The 26,620-nt window shown below is 37.9% G+C and overlaps 1 protein-coding gene across 1 annotated transcript in view; it reads right to left on the bottom strand.

The window, feature by feature from the left end:
• Positions 1-7,126: 7,126 nt before the first annotated feature.
• Positions 7,127-26,620, bottom strand: part of SORCS2 (sortilin related VPS10 domain containing receptor 2) — a 559,400-nt gene continuing 539,906 nt past the window's right edge. The window contains exons 25-28 of the mRNA XM_051619037.1: positions 26,395-26,497; positions 17,532-17,689; positions 15,302-15,381; positions 7,127-14,960 (exon numbers count right to left, since the gene is read on the bottom strand). Coding sequence (XP_051474997.1) covers positions 14,937-14,960; positions 15,302-15,381; positions 17,532-17,689; positions 26,395-26,497 — 365 coding nt within the window. The 3' untranslated portion in view covers positions 7,127-14,936. The remainder of the gene's footprint in view (positions 14,961-15,301; positions 15,382-17,531; positions 17,690-26,394; positions 26,498-26,620) is intronic.

Below are 26,620 nucleotides of genomic sequence, written 5' to 3'. Positions count from 1 at the left end.
TTTACAGATGACTGACAGGTTCGGTTGAGAACTGAAAAGCCATAGTTACTCCCGTGTTGCTTTCCCTAGATTTAGCTCTTGCTCCTATTACACAAAAATTATTACAATATTACATTTCATTTTACCCAACTCAGGGAAGCAACATTATAAAGTAGTCTAATTGGTTTTCTTTCTGTACTCAGGCTCCTTAACCTCAGGAAAAAAAGATGGTCAGTGTATGTATCATGGTGGTGGAACCAGTAAGAATTCTCTCTCAAGTAGACACAGCATTTTGCCCACTTAATCAAAGCTTAGAACCCTTCACTATCTTTTGTCAATTAAAAAGCCTTCAAAAGCAAAGCAAATTATTACTATTTCTATAAAGAAAGAATGAATGTTTGTTAAAATATATATATATATATATATAGGATAAGTTATATAAAGAAAGGTTACATACAAAAATATATATTTAGAATAGTTGTATATTATATACTGTTATGATAGTATAATACTATATATGCAAAAATTAGAAAATAAATACCTTAAGTGACTCAGGCTCGTGGCCTAAAAAAAGCCTTAAAGAGCATCTTAGTGGTTTTCTATAAGCTACATTTAATATTTGGTCTACCCAGTGGCACCCCAAAGGCATGAAAGACCCCACCAACACCTGACTCCACTGTGGTTTATTCTTGCAGGTGGGCACCTATATTGTAAGCATTTCAGTGCTTTAATGTTTTTTTAATGTATGCACAGAAGCTGAGCACCATCAGACCCCTTGGTACAGAACTGAAGCCTGGGGCTTTATAAGGAAGGGCTCCTGGCTAGAGAATAAAGGATGTGACACCCTTTTTTGAATGAAGAGGGAAAAATATCAGAAAACACAGATTGCAGCTCTACTGGGCAAGCTGGCAGATGGTATAATAAAGTGAAGAATTAGTGAACAGACAGAGAACTCAGTGTAGTCGAGTAGAGTCAACACACTTGGTCTGAGCCTTGTGCATATCTGAATAATTGAAATAATTGGGAAAAGAAACAAAAAAATTTGCTGTTATTCAGGATAGTAAGCCAACTACAAGGATTTCCAGAAATGCCTTTCACAGCTTCACCAGAGATTAAATTGTCTGAAGCAATTCCATGTAGATAAGTGTAGAAAGAACTGTCTGTGGTAAGAACAGAAAAAAATCCAAAAAAATAATCTAGACAATATATGAGCAGTAAAACATCTCTGACTACAGCCAAAGCTCATAATGGAGTTTTAATAGCTAGGTCCAAGAATATATCTCTGTACTGCATAGTAAGAATAATTTATAAAAAATCTGGGCACTGAATGTCATAAAGAGACTCATGGACTTAGGTACAAGAGCAAGAAAGAGATCCAAAAGTACAGAAACCTCTACATACAAGGAAAAATAGCACTGATTTTAAAATTAAATTCAAAGGGAAAACAGTGTGAAAAGGAAGAAAAAATAATTAATAGTACATGTTAAAAGGTTATAAAAATCAGCAGCAGAACGTGACACTGGAAATTAAATAGTCCTTGTTACTAATGGTACAGACTCAGAGGGTATCAAAATTAATGGGGCAGGTTCAGAACAACTACTTTCACCCACTGCCTAATTCAGCTGTGGACCTTGTTGCCACAGAATTTTATGAATGCTAAAAGCTTACATACGTCCACAAGCAATAAGGAAGATTCATGGCAGAAAACAACTGCTGAAGGCTACACAAACCAGCTCTATGATGGGTGGAGACTGGAAGCACGTACTGGCTAAGTGTCCTCACGTGCTTCCCCATATCACTATTGATAAATGAAGCTGGTTTCTTCCATAAGATACTCTTTGATTTTTCCCATCAGCAGTTACAAAAGCACTCCCTCCTATAAAATATCAACTTCTTTTCAATTTTATTTTTAAAGCCAGCATCTATCTTAAGATCAAGACAATTCCTCCACAATATATTAGATAACTGAAATAATTTATATCAAAGACATTCCTCTTCAATAATCTCTCCTGATGACAAGGAAATAATTCTCCTATTAGATTTTGTAGAATTATAGCTCAGTAGAATTAAAGCTACATGGACCTGAGTTGAACTTAAGCAAAAAAAACTAATTTCTAATTTTATGATTGATTTTGAAATAGACTGACAATTGCTGTAACTGAATCATTCCTTGGAATTATTACTTTTTTAACCTATTTTTTTTTTAGCATGTACTGCTGCTTCTGATTTTTTTTTTGAGATTGGAGTGATTGTGTAATGTGGAGTGATGGTGAGAACAGGTCCTTTTATTATACACAAAAATACACTGAGCAGCATTTGTAGCATTTTGCTTCAGCTTTTGAAAACCATGAGGGTCAGAGTCCAATAACATTTTCACCACAGAAGCTGGATTCATATGAAAGCACATCATCTTTCAAGGCATAAATCACAAAAAGAAAAAAAAATCCACCTGGAAAATAAATCAGTGTCTTAATGGAAAGCAAGAAAAAATATTGGCTGGTCTTTATGACTCAGAAGTTTTATTACAGAGACATAATTTATGATGATGTTGAAACCAGTTAGGCTTCAAAATAGCATAGCAATTAATGTGGCTTTGATGAAGACAGCAAAAGAAACAGAAGTGATTATCTTATTCTTTTTTTCCATGAAAATTGGTTTCTGAAGTAAAGTAGCCCTTCAGGTTAAGTATCAGCAAGTTTAATTTGGTGTCTCACTTATGGGAATAGCTTGTCTATGTCTGTTCTCACTCCTGCCCTTCCAACTCAGGAGCCTTCTTCTGAAGGAGCTATTGGAACATCATTAAAAATAAGAGGGTTTTTTTGCTTTGCTTTTATTTATATCAGAGCACTAAATATAGAAAATAAAACACAGTCACTTGAGATTCAACAGGTGGCTTTTTTAGTGCTAAAATACAGTTCAAAGTCTCAACGAGCCACAATATGGGATTAGAGAACCTAAAATGACAACAATCAAAATGTTTTCTAGCTGAGTGACACACATAGGGAAAATCTCAAGCATCCTTTCTGAACCCAGCCTCAAATTTAGCATGGTGTGCCACAGGATAGGATCACACAGCCCTCACAATGGGATTCCTCTCTCTGGCTGCTGAGCAGGGACTGAGAAAGTAGCGAACTGAGAAAATTAACTTTATATTTTAGAAAATTTCCCTTCTAGTTGCCCGTCTTCTGATCCTCAAAATATACCCACTCCATGAACACATAACCCAACTTTTGTGCCATTAAAACTTCATTGTATTCTGTAAAATTTCTATGGCTAATTAAAAAATTAGTAGATAGTTTATGGTGCTGTGTTATTCCAGTATGAGGTTTAGTAAGAATTTACCTTGCACATCCACAACCAAGATGCTTAGCAACATCTGTGCTCTTCCCTGTTGTGAGCATTAGGCAGTGAAAGGAACTGTCAAGTGTTCCTTTTAGCAGCGTGGGGCTCTCCAGGGAAGGCCAAGGAGCTGTACCAGGCTGAGCAGCAGAACCACCTATTTGAAAACCATCAACTGTACTGCAGCCCTAAATCTCAGCTAAGCCAGCAGCAGCTTACCTCAGAACTTTGAAGCTGGGAAGGATGTCCAGATTGCAAGGATGCTCAACACATTCGGACTTCAGAAACGCATTGACCTTTGCAAAGATAGCACTTGCCAGGAGCAGCGTTAGCATTTTGAGAGCCAGGGCCCGACCCATGCATGCAGATAGCTTAGGGACAGATTTTGGTATGCAGACACCTCAATATTGCAAGGAGGATGCACCTTCTATACAGCATATGCAACTCTTCAGGAAGAGAGTGGGATAAAGGAGAGACAATACAGTTAATAAAGAAAAAATAATAAAGGAGCAAGTAATGTATGAAAAATTGGAATAAAGACACGGGAAGGGCAGAAGAACACAATAGCTTTGTTCTGTTTATGGCTCTTTCTTACATGGAGATCAAGGTTAAAACCTGCTGAATTCTTTACTCCTTTAGCTAGACAGAAATATCCAGCCTTTGATTCAGCAGAGTTCTAGGGCATTAATTTTTCAACTGCAGTTGCATGGCTTCAGTCTCACCACAGAGTGTCACCCTCCACCAAGTATACTGTAGCTTAACTCCACTCCCAAGGAAAAAGGGAAAAGTCTTTTTTCCCCTAAGAGTGAAGTTGCTGCACTATAGGAGGATGAAGTGCAGTGGCTAAAGTGGAGGAGGATGAAGCTTTGCTGCAGTGTTTTTGAAGTTTGCCACTAATTACAGACAAATCAAAATACACACACAAACTGCAGACTGGGTAAACCATTTCCCCACCACAAATCCCATTAAACACTTCACAAGAAAAACAAAGCAACAAATAGTTCAGAACCAAATTTTATTAAAGAAAAACCTGTAGTGCAGGTTCTCAGGACAAATGCATACCTTTGGATGCAGTGGAGTACACAGGTATGTATACAGTAGTTCACCTGCTACATGTTTGGAAGCTGAGACTGATAAACTGCACTGCACAGTTCATCACCATTGTTAAAAGTTGCCAAAAACTTGGTTGTGGATCACTAACAGATACTTGGTTATGTGTGTGCACTACATATTGCACAAGAGTTTTGATTAAGCTATTAATTGTGCAATTGAATCACAGTTAAGTGTTACATTAAGCATATTCAAACATTATTTATTTTTTTCTCAAAAACAGCACGTCACTACAAAACTGCCATTAAATGTTACATATTTACAAAAATATACAAATAACACTTTTCCCCATTTATGACAATGCACCAGTTACGGATTAATTTCATTCTTCCCTTGAGCCCTGATACTGTAGTACAAAGAAACCTGCCCAAAGTCAAGGTCTCCTGAAACAAAATTAGGAAAAGGCATGTGCTGTTTTCAGAAGTACTAGAATGTGCAAAGGCAAAAGGAGAGGACTATGTAGTCATGTATGTTAAAGGTACAGACTACAGCAAACTGATAACCACTAAGAACCTTTACACAGATTTAAATGTCCCCTTTGTCAGATATTCAGTTAGAAACACAGTGTTAAGCATTTGCTGATCATATTCTGGAAAAGCAGTTGCCAGTAGTTAACATCAAAGTTCTACCTTGGTTGTAATTAGCTGACATCTATCTGAAGTACTGTCCTGCTAACCATGGAAATAAGAATTGCAAGTGAAAATCAGCCCATCACTTGTATCAGCACAGATGCAGGGAGATGATGACTGATTTTAGCCTGCAGCTGCATTTCAAATTCACCATGGGTGAGCACCCTTCTTCCATGACACAAAGCTGAACCGACAAAGTCTGTGGAACTGCCTGTCATAAATTAGGGTTGAATTTGGCCCTGCAATGTCAAATTAATAATGCTTCATGTGAACAACAGGGTAGCAAGAAATGCTTTGTGAATATTCACAAGAAGTATGTCAAGTCTAATTTTTATTTTATTTGCTTTCATCGTCTTACCAAAAGCTGTAGCTCTAATTAGGCAAAAAAATTGTTTGGCCCTGGTTTAATGGTCAGTTTTTCCCCCTTGTGTTCACATGGGTAATGCCAGCAAAACTGACATGATTTATCTGTCCAAGTCTGGAATGAGAGATTTTTGGACCTACCTGTGCTGAAACAGCCACAGATGCACTGCCAATATGCCAGTATTCATCCTTTACTCAAAAATGGAAAATTCTCCCATTCCAACTCAAAATCTTTCTCCAGTACCTTAATCCAGGGTGAACTGATATTCTCAGTACAGCTTTATAAATACAGAGTAATTTAATTTGCATGAGGGAGGGTGATGTCAGTGTCTCCTAAAATGTACTTGCAATGCACTGATGTGATATTCTTTAGAACCACCTACCCTTTTGCAAAAAAAAATATATCTATGGTTAATGAAAAGGTAAATCACAGTAGCTGTACATATTTGTAAAAATAAGTAGTAAACAAAGCACAAAAGTGGAAGCTTCCCAAAGTGCCCTGCCAGCTGATTAAGTTTCCCACCTCTTCCAATAAACTACTCCTCTGCAAATTTTTTCTTGTACTTTTCTAAGCCACACACAAGAGGATAACAATGAGTTAATCCCCTTTTGACATCAACTCAGCTCACTGGCAGAACCACAATCTGAGAAAAGCAACTCAGAAGAGACTGGGATCAAAAGGGAAGAATTCAAGTATACTTCTCCATGTGATCACATTTTCCCTCCAGAGCTTTCTGCACTGTAGCAAGGAACCCCATGACACACACCCATAGGAAATAAATCATAGCTTGACAGTGACACATAAAAAAAAAAGGAGCTGTACTCAAATGGAGAAACTCTGTTCCTAAAATTAGAATTTCTAGTCGTGTTCAGTACCAGTGGCTGGTATTTATGTTCAGAAATACTATACCAACTCCATTCATCCTCTCTAAACACTATAGAATTACAGCTCATAAAGAGATTCTAGCAAATTACATTTAAGCAGTATAACTCCAAGACACATCCTATAAAATCATTATTCTCCCTTGCCTCCTTCCTTAATGCTGAGCTAAGGAGGAAAACCATTAGCAAATGGCTTACAATCACCTTGGAAGTAAACCTACATTGTAGCTACCTCTGCAGCACACAACCTGGCTCCTGGGAAGCAACCTCTTTTCCATGCACCTCAAGTGAGATGTTGCTGTGAATCACTTCCCTCATAAATTATAGGTAGAAATGCCAATAATTTCATGTGTTCCTGGTCTTGCATCAATTTAGACTCCAGGTTTAAAGTCTCTGTATGCAACCAACAACACTAAAAATAGTTGCCATTATGAATTAATGTAAGCTCAAGGGCTTAAGCAAAACCAGCAACTCATGGCAAAATCAAACACGCTGGTAAAACTGACTTTCTCCCTGCTTTTCCTTGTCCTATTTAGCTTTCTCCTCCCCTCCTTCCTGCATCTCTCTCACATGCACTCCCTCACTAATACAGGCTCTGCCCTGCAAAGACACTGCTGAGCTTTTCAATCATCTTACTCCCATCAACTTCTCCAAGCTCCTACAAAACAAGATTCTGCCAAACCTATCTGGTAACTGCTTAAACTTGTGTTTTATAGGGGTTGAAAACAAGCCATTTTCTTCTGCCTGTAGGAAAGGCTGCATACAGACAGACCCATTCCACAAACCTGACCAGTCAAATTGATCCCAAGGGGAATGATTCCTGCTCTATTAGTAGTGGACCCTTGTTACCTTGCCAATTCTTTAGCTGCCAGTTGTAACATTTTATCTAAAAGTAACTTGGTCCTCAGTATTTCCCATATGGAAACACAAAGGCAGCCCAACAGTCTGGGGCAAAGCATCTCTGCCCAACCTTGCTGCAACTCTGTACCTGCCAGCTTGAAGGGCTGCCAAAGCAAACGAGCCCTTGCTGTGCCCCGGGAAACTCAAGCAAACACCATGTCTCATCCCCAACACCCAAAATGATGCAGGAGATGCAATTTGGGAGATAACGGGTATAGCTGTCAGTCAATCAATATGATCTTCCACTATGGAGAGACAACAAGGCCAATATATACGTGGATTAGAGAGACCAACGCTTATTATTCTTCCAGGGAGTACAACACTCATCCACATCTCAGACAAGAAGTATGTGCTCTTTGGGAGAGGCAGCTGAGACACATCCTAGAAAGGCAAAAAGGAAGAGTTCCAGAAAGATTCCAAGAAACTAAGAGCCAAAATTAACAGTGAAACAATTAAAAAACCTTAAAGTGGGAAAGAACTGGGAAGGATGGACTGCAGAAAGACAAAGCACACAACACAAACCCAGATAGTACAAGCAGGGCTCAGAGGAGAGATAGGGATGGGGAAGGGACCATGATTCTTGTTCCTACTCAGGACACAGTAGGTGCATAGACACATAAAAACACATGTAGAAACAGAACATAAAGCGAAACAAAAATCAAGGAAGAAAAAGGCAGACTGTAGAGAGATGTCATCAGGAGCAGGAGACAGGAAAGAAAGAGCAAGAAACAGCAGCAATACTGAGAAAGAAAAGGATAAAAAGAGGAAGGGGAAAGAAGTGAAGAAAGGGAAACAGAAGGGAGTGGAAATTCAGACTTTTTTTTTTTTTTTAATAAAGTGTCACCAAGTCACTTAGCAAAAAGCTAGAAACATTAAACAATGCAGGTCACTTCTCTGGAGAGTTCAGCATCTCAAAAAATTAACCCCAAAAGAGGAATTTATTTACATGCTAATGGAGCTAGTGAATTGGGCATCTTCCCACGTTTGTGATGGATTTCTGTAATCTTAACCACTTAAATGCCCGTCTATGAATCTGTGACATAGAAGTAGTGCATTAAAATATTCTCCTTTAGACTACTTTTATCATTTGCAAACTGCCTATGTGCATGTTACTGATGTTTGGGATGTACACTTCCCCTTCTGCATAGTCCTGCCTGTTCATAATTCATAAAAAGAATGTCTCCAAAACCATGTGGATTCAAGTCTGCTGTTTTCCTACGTGAGCTGTTCCCATTAAAAAGCATCTCTTTCACTCTTTCAAGATTTCCTTTTTAAACGGTTTTAAGTAATAAGCAAATGCTGTGAATGAATATTTTGGAAAACAGAATAAGCCAGTTCTTGCTCTCTGATCTCCAAGAGCAGGCACTGTTAGTAGGAACCAAATACAAGTATCAAAAGCTGGCTAAAATTAGCAACAAATAACATAAAATCTATGACATGCTAAGAAAGATATTTGGAATGCCTGGCCTTCCTAGTGATTAATAGACTCATTATACCACTAGACATACGTGCAACAAAGGCATATTATTTAAGTAGCACCATGTACTGCTGCATGTATTATCCCTGCCCAATAAGGCTTCACATCCACTGTATTGCAACAAATTAGTGTAAGGATGCAAATTCTATAGAAACCCAGAAATCAAGTCTGATCAATAAAGCTCAAGTTTATGTAATGCTTTAAGTTGCTGCATGGAAGTAATTTTCAACAGAATTACTTGTGTAAGGGAAAGAATCCACTTTTTTTCAGGGCTAGTAAATGTCACCCCTAAAAGAAAATCAATCTGGAAGGAGAGACAGAGAGTACATAATTAAGAACATGTATTTTTACAGATACTATTTAAAGAAGTATTTTAATACAGACCATAACAGCTCTTTTGTAAAGATTTTGTTTTGTCGAGCATAGTCAAAGCCTAGCACTGATCACATAGCTATATTGTTCCACTTCAGAATATGTATTTCTAAGCCTTCGAGTATTTCCTATCTCAGATACTGTCTTCTGGAAGATCATCTCAGCTACCAGACATAAACTAGCTGAAAATACTAATTCAGAGAAGTTTCACATACGGAAAAGAAAGAGATGTGGCAGGGGGGGTTGGACTAGATGATCTTTCGAGGTCCCTTCCAACCCCTAGGATTCTATGATTCTATGAAAAGAATGAAAATCCTTCATTCAGTCATATATGGCTCCACAAATATGAGATCTCACATATTAAAGATCATGAAACTAACTTGCTGTATGTTTCAATTTCAGGGGAAGAAAGAAATTTTTAAGAGGAATCCATTGTCTAGTCTTCACACCATCTTGAAATATCATAACAGGTCCTTATTGCCTGATGGGATATATAATGCTCTCTGCTCTATGCAATGTACTTGAAAAGAAAAATAAAAACCTTATTCACACAACATTCCCATTCAGGTTTGGGAAGCGAGCTGTTCTAGGCCATTTCAACACTGAGGAACCCTTCTGCACTCCTTCCAGCTTGAGTTACAAAACAAATGGGAAGAAAAGCTACTGAGATGATCAATTGGGTAAAAGGTCTGAATTATGAAACATTAACAAATTAAAAGTGCACAGCGTGACACTTCACAAAGACTGCAGGGCCAGGCTTTTAATTGCAAAAGCTAACTGGGGGTCCAAGTTATTTCAAAATTTTTCACTTTGATGATCATAGTCTGAAAATAAGTAAAAAAACCCCATTACATATATATCCATTACAGGAAAAAAATACATGCATTTAAATGGCACCAAGAGGGCTGATACTGAAATTCTGAATGGAAATAAGGAACATGAAAATATAGACTTAACCTTAGGAAAATGGTCTGAGCAGATCCTGTAACTATTTTGAGGCAATTAAATGCTATTCTAATGGCAGTTTTAGAAAGACTGTCTCAGACTAAAGATGAGGCTGTATGCCAGTCTCAAAAAGACAGCTGTAGAGGTAATGTGCGACTAGGAGTAGAACAAAGAAAAGGAGACAGGAAGCAGATTTTTGATGGACTTAGAAGACACAACAAAATTTTGCATCTTAATATTTATAAAGCTCAATACTTATAAATGTCTTCCTAGCAGAAAGTCAGTACTTTGAGAGAAATATCCACTTCCTTTCATATAAAACTGAAACAAAAATGAAGGTGGAAACAATACAGTGGCATCAATCGATACACAATAACAACTCCAGCTGTCAGGGATTGTGCAAAGAAATAAAAATGCTAGTCCCTCTTTGCCCCTCAAAGCCTCATTAATAAAAAATTACAAAACATTGATTTTTAGGAAACATAGGAAAAATCTAGGACTGAAATTGTCATTGATTCTATTAACAACATTGTATTCAACTTGAAGTAACACCAGAAATTCAAAGAATATCAGAACCACCAGTTCATCATCAAAAGTTACTGCAAACGAGTGCATGTATTCAATTACTTAAAATTACTCCATTTTCAAATTCATTAACCCAATTAACTATTAACCCACCTCCCCACCCCCATTTCTTTGAGCATGTATTCATGTAAGGAGGATGGAAACCACTGCAGTTCCATTCTCCTGACCTCTATGAAAGAGACAGAATGCAGTAGGGGAGTACTCCTGCTAAAGGGATGTCTCAGCGACCTAAAACACAGCTAACCATCATAATCATGTCAGATGAAATCTGCTTTGTCCTAGGAAATACTAACTGCAAAGCACTGATTAGTCTCTGTCTGTCCAGAGGACAGTAATTTAACAATTCAGCTACTTGATATGAGTAAACACTTTGCTCTGCTTTAGACTGGTCACTGAAAGCAGAAAACTCAACAAGAAAGCTGTAATTCAATGAGGATATCCTAACACAGTGCAGAGAAATTGGATGTGAGTTGCAGATAACAGCATCTTGCCTCGTGCTGGCACTTTCTATTTCTTCACAGTCATTTCCACCACCCTCTTCTACAACATATAAAATAATTCATAGATTTATATTGCTTTTATTTTTGAGAAACTAATTTACACTGTGTGTGGATTTTCCCTACATGTTTTCTGAGTATTTCTGAGCACTTTACAGATGGACCATTTGACACATTCAGTGTCAAATGTGAAAGCAAAGATAACCGCTGTAAATCTTGATGGGTCTGCTAGAATGCTTCAAATCAGGACTCCTTGGAGTGCTCTGAAAAGTACAGTGTGTTTTTAAAGTCACAAAACCATAAGAGTTTAGGAAGGCCAAAAGACATAAATAAGGCCAGTACACCACCAGTTATTACTGGTTTCATTATAGTTCAGTATCAGTGTTGGTAAGTATCACTTTACCCATTATTCTAAGGCTTTTGACCAAATAACACCACAGAAAAATATGTTTAAGATACTAATGTGCAACTTAGCAAAATCACAGTCATTGTTGCAATGCCACCATGCAAGGTATGTTCCAGTAACAGTTTTTAAATCAAATTACTTTTTTTTTTTTTAATCAGTAATGTACCTTTTGCAGATTACACTTTTTTTTTTACATTTATACCAATTGCAGCTGGTTTCAGTATTCTACTCTTAGTAACAGCAAGAATTACAAGTAAAACAAAGAAAGCAAAACTATTAATATTTTATGCCCACAACATTCTTCCATGTTGAAGACCCAGAACAAACAGTAATTAGTTAAGCCTCACAATACCCCTGTGAGGTAGGTAATTAATATCAGCCCATTTTACAGGTGGGGAAACTGAGGCACATAGAGGTTAAGTAACTTGCCCAAATTCTGAGTGCCTGACAGCCATCTTCTGTTTCTTAGCCATCAAATCACCCTTCCTCACTGACAAATTTAACTGGAATATGTACAAATGCTGCATGTGTGTGCATGCATGTGTGATCATAGAAAGAACTCTGTGCTTCTGTATATGCATGTATCAAGATTTTAGATATAAAAAAAAGATAAAATGCTAAGATATCATGGACATAGTTCAAGAGATTCAAAAGCTAGTACTTCATTTAAAGATAAACCAAGACACTATGAATGGGAAAGTGGAAATAGTATTTTTCTCAGGTTTAAATAATTGATTTTAAAGTTATTCTTGCCAGGGTGTGAAAGGCTGCCTTTATTATCTGCTGGATATTATTGATACAGTTATGGCAATACTGACATATCTTTAGAAAACAGTGTTTTTAAGACATGACAAACCAACCTCACAGGAGTGTTGCGTGAATCAAATTAGTAAGCATTGAAAAACATTATTACAGGCACTATATTGTGCTAAGTGTTAATTAGAGTACCAAGCAGTTAAATATTCTACTGTGTTCCAAAAGACTCCTGGGATCAGAGACACAAATCAACCTGTATTAAATGTATAAAAGTAGCTGTTAAAGCATAAAGTAGGTGTGTGACTTAGTTCCGACAGTGTCCTTTGCCAAGCAGATAAACCATGGGAGAACAACCCCAAGCTAGAACTTCCATCCCATCCCTTGTCTATGAGGCTAATCTGCCACTCACCTGCCCTATACAAATAACCCACTTCAGATTTATTTCACAGGAATAAGTAAGCTGTTTGTAGTACCATTTTATTCTCTGTTCCAGCTCATTTCCACTAGAAAAAGCATAAAGAGCTGGTGAGAAGGGAAAGCCTCCGGTGTAACTATCCCAAGAGTTTCCAATGCACCGCATGTTTATAATTTGCATTTCTCTGCAAGAAACCCAGGCTCAGATACATCTGACACCTTGGATTTCTGCACAGTTTGGCATACGACAGTCAGCTAGAGCAGTGCTTCTCTGTAACTCGATTTGCATGGCACTATAACTATATAGGCAGAAAATTTAGAACAATTAAAAAATATATTTTCCTGAGCAAAGCAAGCACTTTTCAGAATCTTGAGTTAAGCTTTTCCACCTAGTTCATTGCAGTAGGTTTATAATCTAGATTTTCTTGTGCTTTACATATACATCTTGTGGGATTTGTGAGAGCCTACAGTACTACGCTGAATTATTACATCCCAGCCCATTGCATTTCATGACAATATGCTTTAGGATATCCATGGCTACATGGAATGCATATGATAATTTTAAGACAGTTCTTTTCTGTTTTACCAGCATTCATTATTTTCCATTTGTTTATTCAGAAAGATGTAGTTAACTATCTGTATCCTCCTTAAGCAAGGTGGTGTGCAAGTTTGCCACTAACATCGGTATGACATTCAGTGAGTAAAGAGCTATTTATTCTCTATCAAAGGCAAAAAGTGAAGATATTATACAGGTTTCTGAGAGAAGCATCCTAATCCCAGGCAGCTGTGACACATAGGATGTCAGATGTTTAAACTCATCCCACTGCAGTCCACCTCCTACATAGCTCTGTAAACCACAGGTTAATGATCAGCAGGGTGTGGATTCACTGCACTTCATTCCCCAGGGAGGCACAGGTCAGGATGAGGAAATTCTGGCCCAACTCACTGAACTGGGATTAGGAAACTCTGACCTGACTCACAAGCCTTCCCCAGGCAGCTCCTTCAGAAGGCCCACCACCCTCCCCACAGAAATAGGGGCCAGCGGTGCTAGGGACTGAGTGACACCCTGTGGTGACAGCAAGGAAATATGAACCCCTAAATCATTGCCCATCCTCCTCATGCCTCTCTGGATTGTCAAACCAACCCGAGTGGAAAAGGTCAGGTAAGATTTTGCCCACCCCTGCCTGCAAGGGCAAACAGCCAACAAAAATCCCAAAGGAGGATGAGAGTGGGAAGGGGATGACAGAGCACTACCCAGCCATGCCTGAGGAGAGCTCTGACCTACCTGGAACCTCTGTCTTGAGAGGAAGTTTTTAAAAAAATAACCATACAAAGAAAGTGACTTAAAAGAGGTATTTACACTCTCTGTAAATTTAAAAAGAGACAGGCCACCAGCATGGGGTTTTACAAGATAACTCATCTGGCAGCTGCCGTCGTCCTAGAGGAGCTTGCTGAGGATACAAGAAGAGGGCAACGGAAATGACCATCCGCAAGTGAAGGCACCTGGTCTGGAAACAGCATCAAGCTGGTGTTTTTCTTTTACACAGGGTAGGATTGGGGAGATATGGGTGCTGATGGTTTGTCAGGACTTGCTACAGTTAGAAGAGTATTATCCTATATTATGAGATATCTTTAATTAACACTGTACTTCCTTTAATGCACAGAAGGGCCTAAGCCTAAATTAATTAGATTGTCTCACACATGTTTAAGAGCTTGGTTTAACGAGTAGGAGTGCATTTGACTCCTCACTCAGTCCTCCCCCAGTACAGAAACACTTGGCCTCCTAAAAAAAAAAAAGTCATCATGATCAACCAATCATCTGTTCTGGTTTAGTTGCTTGTGTAAAAATCACCTTTTTAGGCTGAAAAGTGCCAGCCTTCTGCTGAATACCTCAATTAAAAATATAATTGAAAAGTTACAGTCAATTTTTCTAAAAATAAACATAAAGGACTAGAGCATATACAGAAAAGAAATAAGGTGGCATTGAAGGTGCCTAGGGCTACAAATTTGCTACCATAGTTTGAGTTTCAATCGTAATGAGTTCCCAGGCCATGGAGTGAATGCAAGATGTATTATCCTTCTCCCTTGGTAACTGATGATGGACCCTTTTTTCCACAGGACTGATAACAAACCTCCTCTCCACCAGCATTTACAGTCATATTTGCATTTTTTTAACATCACCAGGGAAAAATAAAACGATACAGAGAAGAGTCTTTCGGTTTTTGTGTTCAGCGGTAAATATCAGCTAACCAGGTAACTGTGCATCTCTCTGGAGTTGATGCTCAAAACCACGCCTGAGTGATTGCCTACAAAAACACAGAAACAAAAGGCTAGCATTAGTGTATTTCAGGCACTTCATAAATAATCCCCCTTTTATTGCAGGGAAAAGTCAAACACATAAAGAGAGTGGCTTTATCAAACAACAGGTCAGGTGAAGGTTGGTGCAACAGCTCCATCTACCTACAGCGTACTTTTGCATAAAGTTTTTGCTCATAGTGGTGGATTTGTGGCAAATTCCTAGGGTTTCTGTCCCAGTGACAGCATAAGTTGGTTCTCTTTGTGGCTTAAAAAAAAGTGTAGTTGTCTCGAGGGGTGCAGGTGAGGGAGGAGAATGGAACCTGAGGCATCCATTCGACATGCCACTGACCTGGGACTGGACACTGACCGGCATCAGCAATAAGGGTACTCTGTAGCTGTTCAAGTTGCCACTTCTCCCAGAAGGAGTCACTGCAAGGTAATGGTGTTGAGGAGTCCCAAGGTGGGGGTTGCGATAAAGTAGGCAACATAAAATATATAGAAAACAAAAAAAGTGGATGGGTGAGTCCGGAAATACTGTACTGTGGAAATTCAAAAGTTATTGAGAAGAGAGAGAACAAACAGAAACCCAGGCCTGTACCTCCCTGCTGTGCATGGAGCAGAGACTGCTACTGTCATGTCCCAACAGGGAGGGAGAAAGCTCACCAGAACTAGAAGGGATCTCCATAGCATAGGAACCTTCTGCAAATAATGTTGTAAAACAGAATAAAAGGCAGGGATTGTAACATGTTTCATACTCTAGCCACAGATAAAATAGAGGAATGTCATTAACAGAAATATTTTCTCAGCAGTACTGAGCAATTCTGGAGCCAGTGGAAAGTATTGCAAGTAACAAAACAGTACAGTGAGCATAAGTATAGTTTTATGTCTTGAAGACTTGTGTCTAAAAGCTGTACAGTAGCTGACAAATGTGGATTATTACAATCCAGAAAAATGAACTCTATACTCTGCTGGAAATGCTGCTGGTGTTGACAAGCTGGCAGAAGCACAAATCACCTGGAGATCTGCATTTGCTAACTGTCTTAGGTTTCACATCAAAACATCATGATTTTGCACTCTTTAACGCTAATAATGTTCTGCCCACAGAGAAGAAAATGATTTTATCTGCATAACGACTGCAGAGCAAGTAAGGATTACTTTAGAATGAGTTACAAATCAGGATAGCATTTCTTTATTCCAGCACCCCAAGGTGTTTTATAGGGCAAAAGGGATTTTTCTATCATTAAAAGAAGTTATGCTTTTGTACATTACTACAGGTGTTCGAATGCTCCACTTTAACAGGCATATCTGGAAGGACTTTGTTAACACTCAGCCTTCTCCTCTAAAGACTCTGGAGATGAGCTGATGAAACAATTTTAATGGAAACTTTGTTTTTCCAGGATTGTTTTTGGAATAACTCTGGTAAAGTCAGGAGAACAGACAAGGACATCTTGCAAAATACAAATGAAAACACAGTGATACTCATAGACAAAAGTTGTCAAAGGAAAGACAGAAACACACAAAGCAAAGCAGGAGGCTGGATTCTTCCCTTATGGTCAAAGCTAACACCTCCAAAAACCTAGAAGCAGCACACAGTTCAGCAAATGAAAATAAAGACATCAAATGATAAAGGTGAAACCCAAGATAAAGAACTCTCTCCTCTGCCAAAGCTCTGTCCTTCCCCAGGCTACCTCTGGTGCAGCTAAAACACATCTTCTTCCGTGGGTGCATGAAGACATTATAGTTGGCTGGTACACCATGAATCTACTGCTACAAATCCCGAAAGCTTTGGCTTATCTGATTTATTTTCACAAAACAGACAGAAATGGAACTGGAGAGCTTTTTCTATTGTTCTACACTTTTCAGACTGATGTGAAAGCAGTCTGAACACAATGGTAAATTTTACAATAAATAAACTTTATAGATCAGCACTCCATGTTACATTAAGAACAACCACAAGGAGTCAGGAGATACACTACCACCTGACACTGAAATCATCTGCACTGAGGAGCAGTCACAGAAGTTTCCCACATGAGTTCCTTATCACCCCATGGATACTAGAAAGCTGCAAGCTAAGTTAGGGCAGATTTATGATATGCTTTATACAGGAGTAAATTTAATGTTCCTAATAATGAAAACTTTAAATGCCACTAGAATATGATGGCAGATATAGCAATGGATCTAGATACAATCAAACCAAAATCATGGAAACATTGACTACACAAATCCTTCTGGGCTGAACTCCATTTTCCATTAATTTGGGGTTAATTCAATGGATACCTATTATATTCTGTTCTAACAGATATAATTTCTCTCTAAAATTGTCCATGTAAGTCTCCTGACATTAAACTATACTACCTCTGTACTCATGCTCTATATAGCAAGTCATCCATACATTAGTCTGTATCACAAACAAGTCAAAAAAAGATAACTGAGATAATCCTTTGTTAGTGGTGTACTATTTGTTTCTTCCTGAAACTGAGCAAAAAATGAAGAAGAAAAAAAAAAAAAGCTAAAATGAAAAGAAAAATCAATTAAAAATCAATTACTTATGGAAATTTATAAACCAAAAATGAAGTTACCTCTTGCGTTACCTAGTGTTTGAGAGTCCAGATCATCATCAATAAACTCCTCACCCTGGATGATGTTCTGGGTGTCCTCACTATGATTTACAGGGCTTGTCATCTCCTGCTCTTTCTCGTTGTGCATCTGGGCATACACATTTCTGCCTGGCAGTTTCCTAAATTGGACAAGGAGAAAAAGTCTTGTGGTAGAATTCCTTTGTGCCACACACACATTGGCACTGGAGCAGAGCTCCAGCAGAGCAAAGTAATTCCAGAATCATAAAATAGCATCGATCCCACCCTTCCCCAGGTTTGTGTTCACAACCTAAACTTACCAACTCCTTATTCTCAGTCAAGTTTTATAAAACCACTTTATCACGATGGTTATACTAATGTAATAATTAAGCATCAACTTCTGACTAGGATTGACAGACAACTAACAATACTGAAAAGAACAAGTACTAAAAACACAGAAAAAAACTATTTTAAGAGCTGAAGCAATAAAAAGGCTCAACAAGCACTCAGTCCTGGTTCCAGAAATCACATCTCCCTGGTGAGGTGGGCTGCCACTGAGGGGTGATAGCATTGAATGGCACTCTCATATTCCATCAGGGTGGAGGAAAAAGAAGTAGGAGAAAAACCAGGAGACAAGGAATGGAAAGGGAGCAGAGAGTGAAGAACCAGGAGGCCAGGATCAAGGGGTAAAAAGGTAAACAGGCATCAATAACGGTAAATAAGACATGGCTCTATCATCTCTAGTGAACAATTAGCACCATGGCTAAGTCTAGGAAGCTTAAGACAGTATTGATAAAGAGTTCTTAACTAGATTGAGTTAAATTAGATTTGATAAAATCAAAGGAAATAATCAGGGACTTTTAACATTGAAACAGAATGTGTGGTTTAAACGTTTCTTAACAGCTATATTCTTTGCTGCAGCTGCATTCACATGCAAACTGTGTGGGCATATAAGGACATTCTTTCCTAGGCATCAAGCAGACAGTTCTGATGAGGGAGCTGCAGTTTGTGAGCTTTGTTTCCTGTACCTCAAGAGTGGCTTGACAGCTCGATCAGCACAACAGCAGATCATGGCTGTCAAAGTCCGTGCTTAAACACAGATTATTGCAATGGGCAGAGAACAAGAAGAAAAGAGAAAAGGGGGTTGAACTGCTGAAGTTAAGCTTCAGTTTCTGCTGAGTTCCTTTAGACCATGAAAGCAGAAAAAGTGACACTAATATTTAGGCATCTCTCTAAAAACAACCACCTTCTGCTCCATATTCTGGCAGCAGTCTGAAAGCTGGATAAATACACAGTTTTGCTCTGTTTTCCTTAGGCTTTTGATGATGATCTGTCTTTAAATGTCATTTCAGAAGAAAGGTTCTTTAGCAGCTGTCACCATCTTAGTTTGAGATGAAAGTTACTGCAGCAAACTATTTTGAAGAGCGCCTTCCATTCCATAAAATAATTAGAATACATAGAAAATACAAAACAATGAAAGACGACTGAGAAAGATCTCCTTCCTTTAGTTTGAGATATCCAAGAGATGAACTGCATCCTAGATATCTATGTATGTTCATACACACATCTGTATATGTATACGCATAAAATTTTACATATATATATATATATAAAGTATTTTATCACATTATTTATAAGCAGCACACAGAAAGAAATCTGATTGCTCTTGCTTTCTTCTGGATCTCTGTGAGCATGGAGTAAATAAAGCACAGGACTAATGAAATGCAAATGACAAGGATGGAAAGAGGATATGATGGCACAACACTGTGTTACTATGACCACTTCAACAGGTCTGACAGCTCCACCAACACAAACATCCACATAAAACCAAGCCCTGCATCACTCTCCTCCTGTTAACTGGATGAAAGAAGCTCCATTGAAAGGGGCAAAGACATTTTTCATTACCAAAACAAATACACTAGGTAATTAATTTTGATTTTTTTTTTTCTCCAGGGCCAGTAACTCCAGACTGTTTTTAATATGTCTGCTAATGAAACTGGTCATATGGAAAAACAACATCCCTCTCAATCAGACCTGAATCAAACCTGTCAAATAGCTCACTTTCAGTCCACCACTAAATGCCTAAGGGAAACAAAACACAAGACTGTATTTGCATTACATCTACAGGAATTAGCATATATGTTTCTGTAATAATTAGGGGACCTTCTCAAAACTATTTATGACAGATTGTAGAAGCATCAATGGCATTACCAAAATATTTTTGACACAATAAAAATGTTACCCATTGCAAACCCATATGGCACATCTGACCTTTGAAGTTAAGTACAGGAAGCAAAGCTGCAAGTCTAAGTGTTCTCTGCCCAGGCTGAAGGACCTGTCTGGACAGGTGAACAAAGTGTGTGTCCTTTGGTGTAAATCCTGAGGCTTCAACTCATATCTCTGGCAAGACTTCCTAGTCAGAGATCACCAGAATCACAAGACATACTATTAAACATATTAAGGGTTCCTGAATGAAGAAACCTCACAAATCTCTAAACAAGTTCACAAATAACCACAAACTATTGTTGTTAAGAGCACTTCTTTATGGGGTACAGATAAAAGGAGAAAACACATAAGCTGTTATTCCTCCCTCACCTAAACCTCGTGAGCCAAATTGCTAACTACTAGATCCTTCATGGAAGGTATTAAGTTGAGGTGTTCAGTCTCTCTTCTGTACATCCCTTTGCTCCTCACACATACAGAGGAAAGCAACTTGGACTAAAACATGGAGTATGGGTGGGAGGAAGGAGAATATAACAAGTCTTGTGAAGGCATCCACTGCAAGCATTTGACATTTTACACATTACAGATATCCCTACGTGCTTCATATTGGTTCAGTTTTGCAAGGAAGACACTCAACAAGATTGAAGAAAATGATATTTCAAGTCTCTTCTAGAGTAATTTCTAACACATGTGCCAGATGTTCTCTTTATAAGGGACAACTGCATTGTGGGATGAAACAGGATCTGAATTACTGAATCCTTGCTAGAGATGGGCCTGATTCTGGCAATTTTCCAGTCGCTCTTCACTGCTTTAACGCTGCTCTAACAGAAGGAATCTGCTACCCCTAATACTACTGAGAGAAACTCTTGTGTACTCTGATGTGCTTTGCTCTTCTTAAGGAAGCAATTTATATTGAGTCCAATATAGCTGTTTGAAGTAAGCAGAGCTGCAATGCTTGGGTCTACATAAAAGACTACTGTGAAAACATGACAAGACATGAAATTTGACCCAAGAGATTTATATCAGCAATAGAAAAATTGAAAGCACATTTATAAGAACAGAGAAAAAGATTGTGCAATAGGTTCTTTTGGGGGTTTACTGTTCAGCTGCAGAATGCATGTGCTTCACATCAGTCACTGGAGAAAATTACCTCCGTTGAGCAGCACTGCATGGTTTACATATTTAGTTCCTTTTGTTTTCTCTGTAGTATTTTTATGTCATTCATTTTATTCACTCATTTATTTTAATTTTATTTCAAACATGAACAAGAAGAAATATTCATGCCTGCTTTGAGTACCATAAAAATATGAACTGGAGACTTAATTCTGCACAGAAGTACTAATCAACATGGCTTTCATGGCACATGGCTTTCACCAAGCTCTCCAGGACCCACACCTTTCAGAAGATACTACAGAAAGTTTTTTTTTCCTCCCTATATTCACACATTCTAATCAGTTCATACCCCAAACTGTTTGCACTTTAAAATATTCAGCAGTAAGGAACAGCAGGAGGGGAATGAGATATTGATTCCCACTCTCTTAAACTCTCCAGTTTATTTGGCTTTCAGTTCCTTCATTGTGGAGCCAATATTCATTGGCCTTTATGCAACATCATTAATTTTCCAGAGGCTTGTTTAAGATTCTGCTTAGTATAAAAACTAGGAACCTATTCACATGGCAAAGAATATGGAATAATGCAGCATTTTCTTGGAACTTAAATAAAACTAACAATAATAATCCATTAAACAGAATACTACATTGTGGTGTTGGCTTTATTATGTATGGATTAATATTCAGATTACTGACTTCTCTGTGCTTTACAGTACTCCAGATTTACTTGCCTCTTTCATTTCAGGTATCTTTTCTACATGCTATTACTTTGATTTCTGAGGATGTTTTTATGAAATATTATGGAACATTAGATTAGGGCCTGTTTTTTTTATAATTAAATGGTGTGGATTGGGACTAAACTTGCTCTCATGGAACATAAAAGTAGTATAAGCAAGGTGGGGAAAACGGATAGGTTTTCTTCAGAGACTGAAAATGAGACAGTAAGTCAATGAGGCAGAAAGATAACACAGTTCTGCTCCAGTTTGTGGAAATGACCCAGGAGGGGCCTCATTTGCCAGAAGTGGCATTTGGAGGTAGTGTGGAAAAAAGGAATACAAACAGTGTCAATTTGGCTGAAGTAGATTCACAGCTATTTTTGAAAACAAAGTATGCACCACTTAGTACACAGGCAGTAGTCTGCATAGAAATTAAAAGATGAAGTTTTTCACAGAATCACACTCTTTTTGAAATTGAATTTGCTACTATTAACCAGGTAAAATACCTAAACAGAAAAGCCAGATCTTTGCTCTGGTTTGGCTACTCCAATATCCTGTTGTTATAGAGAAGTAAAAAAGAAGGATTATTTCAGATCTAACAGACGTAACATGATGATTACATGGCAGCTTTGATGTGGCTAAGATAATTTTCCTTTCCTCCACTGTGCCTAGTGCAGACAGTGTTATTTGCCTTCTCTGTACTGTTGCCCAGGACCCCACACCATACAAACTTGCCCTCAAAGGATGAAGAAATGTTTTCTGGATCACAACTTGAAACCCACAAAAAATATAAACATTGTTTCAAAGGGGATGGAAAAACTGTGTTGTTACTGAACCAAATTTAGTAAAGATGGTATGATATAGAAAAATATATACAGGTCTCAGATCTGTATTAAAAAAAGACCTGATTACTCAAAAAAACCCTCCAGCTGCTTCATATTGTTCTGGTCAAAGGAAGCAGCTGTAGTCCATTTTACCTGGATGCTTTAACAACTGAAGCATGCTCTTGAGTATTGCATCATGCTGTTTGCTCGAGGCAGCAGATTGGTGATTCCCATCCTCAAAATGTAAGAGCAAAGAAAAGGTAAATGATTCCTGGCTCACCTGCCACCAGCGTCCATTGCCTGCACTGCCCCTTGTGCTGCAGCCACAGCCAGCAGCTGGGCTATCACCTCTCACTCAGTGCTGCCAGGCAGAAAACTCATCCCCCAAACTATCTAAACCAACTTTTGTTCATTTGTGGGATATGGCTAGAATTAGTTCCTTAAAACCATCAGCATGATGGTTGGACTTGGTGATCCCAAGGGTCTTTTCCAACCTGAATAGTTCTAGGATTCTATGATTTATCACCTAAAATTTACTTTTCATTTAGTGGACGATTTGCTTGTCTATTCTGATCACAAAGGATCAAAACCCTGTGTGTCTCAAGACTTTTTTGCTTTTAGTTGTTTTTTGTTATTTTTGTCCAAAGCAACTAACCACTCTTGGGATTGTCAGGAGTCACTCCATGAGCTCCAGGGACACTGGCACCACTTTTTCAAGCACATATTCCTGGAAAGAAGTGGCTAGGTGCAGAAATAGGCCATTAGATAAAGTGTATGTGGTCAGACCAAATTATAAATGCCTTCAATGCATAAGTATTAAGTATTTGGGAGTTAAGCATAGCAGAAATGATGCAACCTAGACAGCCATGACAGCTCTGATTTTCCAGCAGACCCTACAAATTTAGTTTTGAGCAGTGAGAAATTGTAGTATTTTAACCTTTGCTTTTTAATGGCCATTCCTTCAGCAGTGATGAGACAGCACTGGTTTTCACTATGCATATAACTAATGAGTCAAAATCCCACTGCCTCTGTGTGGATCTGCCTCTGTTTTTCCCCTATCCCCCTACTTAATTAGATAAATCACCCTCCTTGTTTTCTGCATACAGAGCATCTGACACAGAATTTTATGCAGAACTGTTATTTTTAGATTACTGCTTTCCCCCAGACTAATTCTGTGAGATTTACTTGTTGCAAGGGACACGGATTTTTAGCACTGGGTATTGCAGCTTTCAAAAAATGAGAAATTAAATAGGAGCAGCAAATTTTATCATAGCTGTCCTGATTGCCCTTAAAGATTAATGAAAAAGGTATTAGATTAGTCCCTGGTGACTCTTCAACACCATCTTTCATCTTGCAATTCTGACCTGACAAAAATTAGTTTAAATTAAGAACCTGAGCTGTAATCTCCCTGCCAACCCAGTCACCATCTTATCTGAAAGCCAGTCTTTCCATTTTGCATCTTTCCAGGTATCAAACTTAAACTTCAGTAATGAACTGTCACTTGGGACAGCAAAGAGAGAGAAATAGAGAGAGAAATAAAGAATAGTCCAAGGAATGTCCATGAAATTTTTGCAGATCACCTGCCTTGACTGTGTCCCAGTGCCAACTGTCTTACAGACACAATTAGTGTAGTGATAAAACTAAGATCAATAAACATTACCCTGACTTATGGAAAAAAAGGAGTTTTAATACTTTTCTGAAGGGAAAACTATTTTCTGACTACTAGCTTCCACAAATGAAAGAAAAACACCACCAAATGTCTTCTGTCTCCTTAATTTTGTGAATCATAAATAAAAATTATGGACAGCATTAACACTTCAACACCTGATACGTGTCGGTAATTTCTACCTCTAAATAATTCATATTTATATTTGCATTTGTTCTCTGAGTTACCACAGGGCCCAGAAAGTGTAATTCTCTGGAACATTTTTTGTTTCCTACAGCATTATGTCAGCAAATTAGATCTTAATATAGAGGCATATAATACTGACAAGCTGCCTTTGTGCATTACAACCATTATATCTATGAAGGACACTCAGTTTCATAGCCTCAGTCGCTACGGACCAGTTTGGAAACTTATATATTCACTGTACTGACTTGGAAGTGAGTGTACTTGCAAGTAAGTACTCCATGAAGATCCAGAAATTTAACATCCATCTTTATATACATAAGAAAGACTTTTTTTAAGGGATTAAAAAGTTGGTGGGAGAGGAGCTCATAGGAAGCACATGAGGAAAAAGTGAGTTTTCAAATGTAGCACCAATTAGGCACTCAACATTCTTTGAACAGGAAATTGCAAATGAAGGATGCAACCAAAAAAATTTGTCATCTCAGAAAAGCTAAGCAGAAATATTTAAAAATAATTCTCTCAAATGTCTCAGGAACAGATATGATACAGACTAAAACTGAATACTACTGCATGGTCATTCATCAATGCCATAGCAGCATTCAGAAACATCTGAATTTATCTCACAGTTCTCCTCACTTACACCTAAATTAAACTCCCAGAAAATTTAAATGCAAATTATTTTCACAAATTATTATAGAAGTGTTAGCAACATTAAGGCTTGCAATTCGTAAATTCTACTGTAGTTTCCTCCTTAATAAAAGCTCTTTTTTTAAAGCAATGGTTCACTGGACATTTTAAAAATAACTCAATGAAAATAGCTTTTTTTCTTCCTTTCTTGAATATTTTATACTTCTTTTGCCATGCGGTACTTGTGTCTGTTATTTAATTACTCTCATTTAAGAGCTAATAAAAGATATAAATCATACAGCTTTCGAAAGACAGCACAAGCAAGTTTTATGATCCCACAATACAAACTGCAAATCCACCATGTATTGCTACTGAAACAATATAACTACATCACATCAACAATTTTTATGATTTTCCTTGCTTCAGGCATGTAAAATAGAAAAATGGGGTTTTATTCAGTTGTAGACAGTCTGGTACAGCATTCTGTGCTTTGTCCTTTAGAGCAATCAACCACTATGAGCTCTAAGAGACTTCAGTGCTGCAGTGAGAAAACAAAGATATTCTTGGAAAAAAATGGTTTTCTCTATTGAGTTGTAAACAAACTCATACTAAAATGCTGTCTACACTTATTGCTATCACAAACTTAGTGCCACACCAATTTTTATGAACTTAACGTTTATTTCAAATAAAAGTCAAACTTTAAAAAAGAAGACAAATCAATAGGAATTCTCAACAGAGTAAGGACACCAGGATTTCATGATGATGAAGGCTTGTTTTCAGAATTCTCAAACCCAGTAATTTCTAAATGGCCCAGAGATGCAAAAAGACCAAGACCATACGCATTGATAACACAGATGCATGAACAAGAATACAATTGTTTAAACTGCACAGCACCCCAGGAGCTGATTAAAATCTATTGCAGACTGAAGATACATTGGACTCTCAAAGGCTGGCCTGGCATCCCTTGTCAATTTTGAGAATGTCTCACATAAGGGCCACTTCCAGAATTATTTCTCCCCTCAACACAATCTAGAGTCAAATGAATGTTAATCTATTTTCATCAGTCATTCCACATGGCATTGCCCCAGCAATTAAAATGTAATGTGTGTGAAGACAAACTCCAGAGAGATCTGGGTTTTGATAAAACTACTTTTTAAAGCAAATCAGCATTGCAGATAGCTTTAGTTTATTCATAACTGCTAGGACTAATGAGGTAGGAATTAATCAGGAATAATATTTTAACTCAGCTCTGTTTCTTGATGATATTATTTAGACAAGCTGAAAAAACTCTCTGTAGTTCCCATATTGCTGCTATTTATCTTGGAACACAGCAAATGAAAGCAAGCATCAGCACAGTACCTTGATGTCTGAAAAGGTCAGAAAAACAAAATTTTCCTAGTGGTGGGCTTTTTGCAGTTCTTCAAGAAATCTCCTTTTCAAATAACAAACTCTGTTTTGCTGATCTGTGAATAAATCTAACTCTTAAAATGTATATGATGTTGATTAAGGTTTACTTGCCTTTTGAACTTGTAGAGGATGAAAGCCCCAACTGCAACTAGACAGATAACAAAGAGAACCACAATAGCCCAGTAGCCACTGCCTCCTCCAATCCTCTGAGAGTCTGAAATGCACAATGAAATTACAGCTTAGCATGTCCTCTTTCAGATCAGTCACATTCTTGTGCCTTTTGTTTAATGTAATTGCCAGAACAAAAACATTTCTTTTTACTTATGTGACCTTTTTT

This window comes from Apus apus, chromosome 4 (genome assembly GCF_020740795.1).
Source record: "Apus apus isolate bApuApu2 chromosome 4, bApuApu2.pri.cur, whole genome shotgun sequence".
NCBI classification, from domain to species: domain Eukaryota; kingdom Metazoa; phylum Chordata; class Aves; order Apodiformes; family Apodidae; genus Apus; species Apus apus.
This window is presented reverse-complemented; position numbering and strand designations above follow the sequence as displayed.